The sequence below is a fragment of the Perkinsus marinus genome, assembly GCF_000006405.1.
Source record: "Perkinsus marinus ATCC 50983 genomic scaffold scf_1104296970008, whole genome shotgun sequence".
Classification (NCBI taxonomy): Eukaryota; Perkinsozoa; order Perkinsida; family Perkinsidae; genus Perkinsus; species Perkinsus marinus.
In genome coordinates, this window is record NW_003202613.1 from 1 (window position 1) to 1,487 (window position 1,487).

Here is a 1,487-nt window from a genome sequence, read left to right on the forward strand (position 1 = left end):
ATCATTATTAGTGATGGTGCTCCGTTCAGCTCCAGTGAATGGCGCAGTTCATATCCCTCTCGCTGAGTTGCCGCAGAGGTTTGATGAGATCAGGAAGGATCGTCCAGTGCTAGTCTACTGTGCCCATGGCACACGAGCGAGTACTGTCAGTGAAATTACATCTGTGACGTAGATTTGGTATGATATCAGATCACGCTGCAAGTTTCCTCATGCAAGAGTGTGGGTTCAGAGCTGTGTTCCCTACCACTAATAGAGACAGTGCTCAACAGATAGTACAACAAGTGAAAGCTCATGCTGATCAGGATAGGCAGGTTAGATCGAACTCATTTCGGGTCTTCGTGAACTTTTTGATGCTGTATTCTTGTTCAGAAAGCATCAAATGCACGGCTGAAGCGTGGAGCATTGATAGCGGGGATAGTGGCGCTATCGGCAACTGTGGTAGCGTTAGCACTCTGGAAGTTACCACATAGGAGGCAGACGCGTAATGATAATAGTTAGTAGTAGCGTCATGCTGCTGTATTATTGTCATTGCTAGCTTCGGAAATCGGTGGTGATCCGTACCCAGATTTGTCGTTCTCTTCCATTTTCACTTAGCTCGTCATGTCTCGTTTCTATCGCACTATACTCTAATCGATACTCTGGCATCCTCCATCATCGTATTCTCCGTTTCATCTCGTGTTGCCCTAAGAGTGGTGGCAAGCCGTGGACCATTTTCCTTTCTGTCGTACGGTTGACTTGGCTAGCGTGATTGCCTGTAGTTACTTGCAGTTGTGTTTCCGGTATAGTTTGGCTGATGCCCGTAATGTTGTTGTGTTGGGGGGGTATAGATTTGATGAATCACATAATGAGTCGAGCGTCTCCTCTTGAAATTGCTGACCTCATCGGCGAAACTGATTTCTTTTCGATCCGCATTGTTCAATAACCTCTTTCATGTGCTGATGTGTAAACCCAAATGTTCAATCAATATCTTTATTCCCGTATCTGTGAATGGTATAGTCCATAGCGGGTGGCATAGCGGCCCCTCCCCTATTCGGCCGCCCTAAATAGATCTCTGAATGGTATAGTCCATAGCGGGGGGCATAGCGGCCCCTCCCCTATTCGGCCGCCCTAAATAGATCTCTGAATGGTATAGTCCATAGCGGGGGGCATAGCGGCCCCTCCCCTATTCGGCCGCCCTAAATAGATCTCTGAATGGTATAGTCCATAGCGGGGGGCATAGCGGCCCCTCCCCTATTCGGCCGCCCTACATAGATCTCTGAATGGTATAGTCCATAGCGGGGGGGCATAGCGGCCCCTCCCCTATTCGGCCGCCCTAAATAGATCTCTGAATGGTATAGTCCATAGCAAGGGGCATAGCGGCCCCTCCCCTATTCTGCCGACCTAAATAGATCTCTGAATGGTATAGTCCATAGCAAGGGGCATAGCGGCCCCTCCCCTATTCGCCGCCCTACATAGATCTCTGAATGGTATAGTCCATAGCGGGGGGC

At 49.3% G+C, this 1,487-nt stretch overlaps 1 protein-coding gene across 1 annotated transcript; it reads left to right on the forward strand.

The window, feature by feature from the left end:
* Positions 1–13: 13 nt before the first annotated feature.
* Pmar_PMAR023118 (hypothetical protein) lies at positions 14–630 on the forward strand (the record flags this gene model as incomplete). The annotated part of the gene is made up of 3 exons (XM_002767789.1): positions 14–140; positions 190–311; positions 595–630. The coding sequence occupies 3 exons, from the start codon at positions 14–16 to the stop codon at positions 628–630; spliced, it is 285 nt and encodes a 94-aa protein (XP_002767835.1).
* Between the last annotated feature and the right edge of the window lie 857 nt (positions 631–1,487).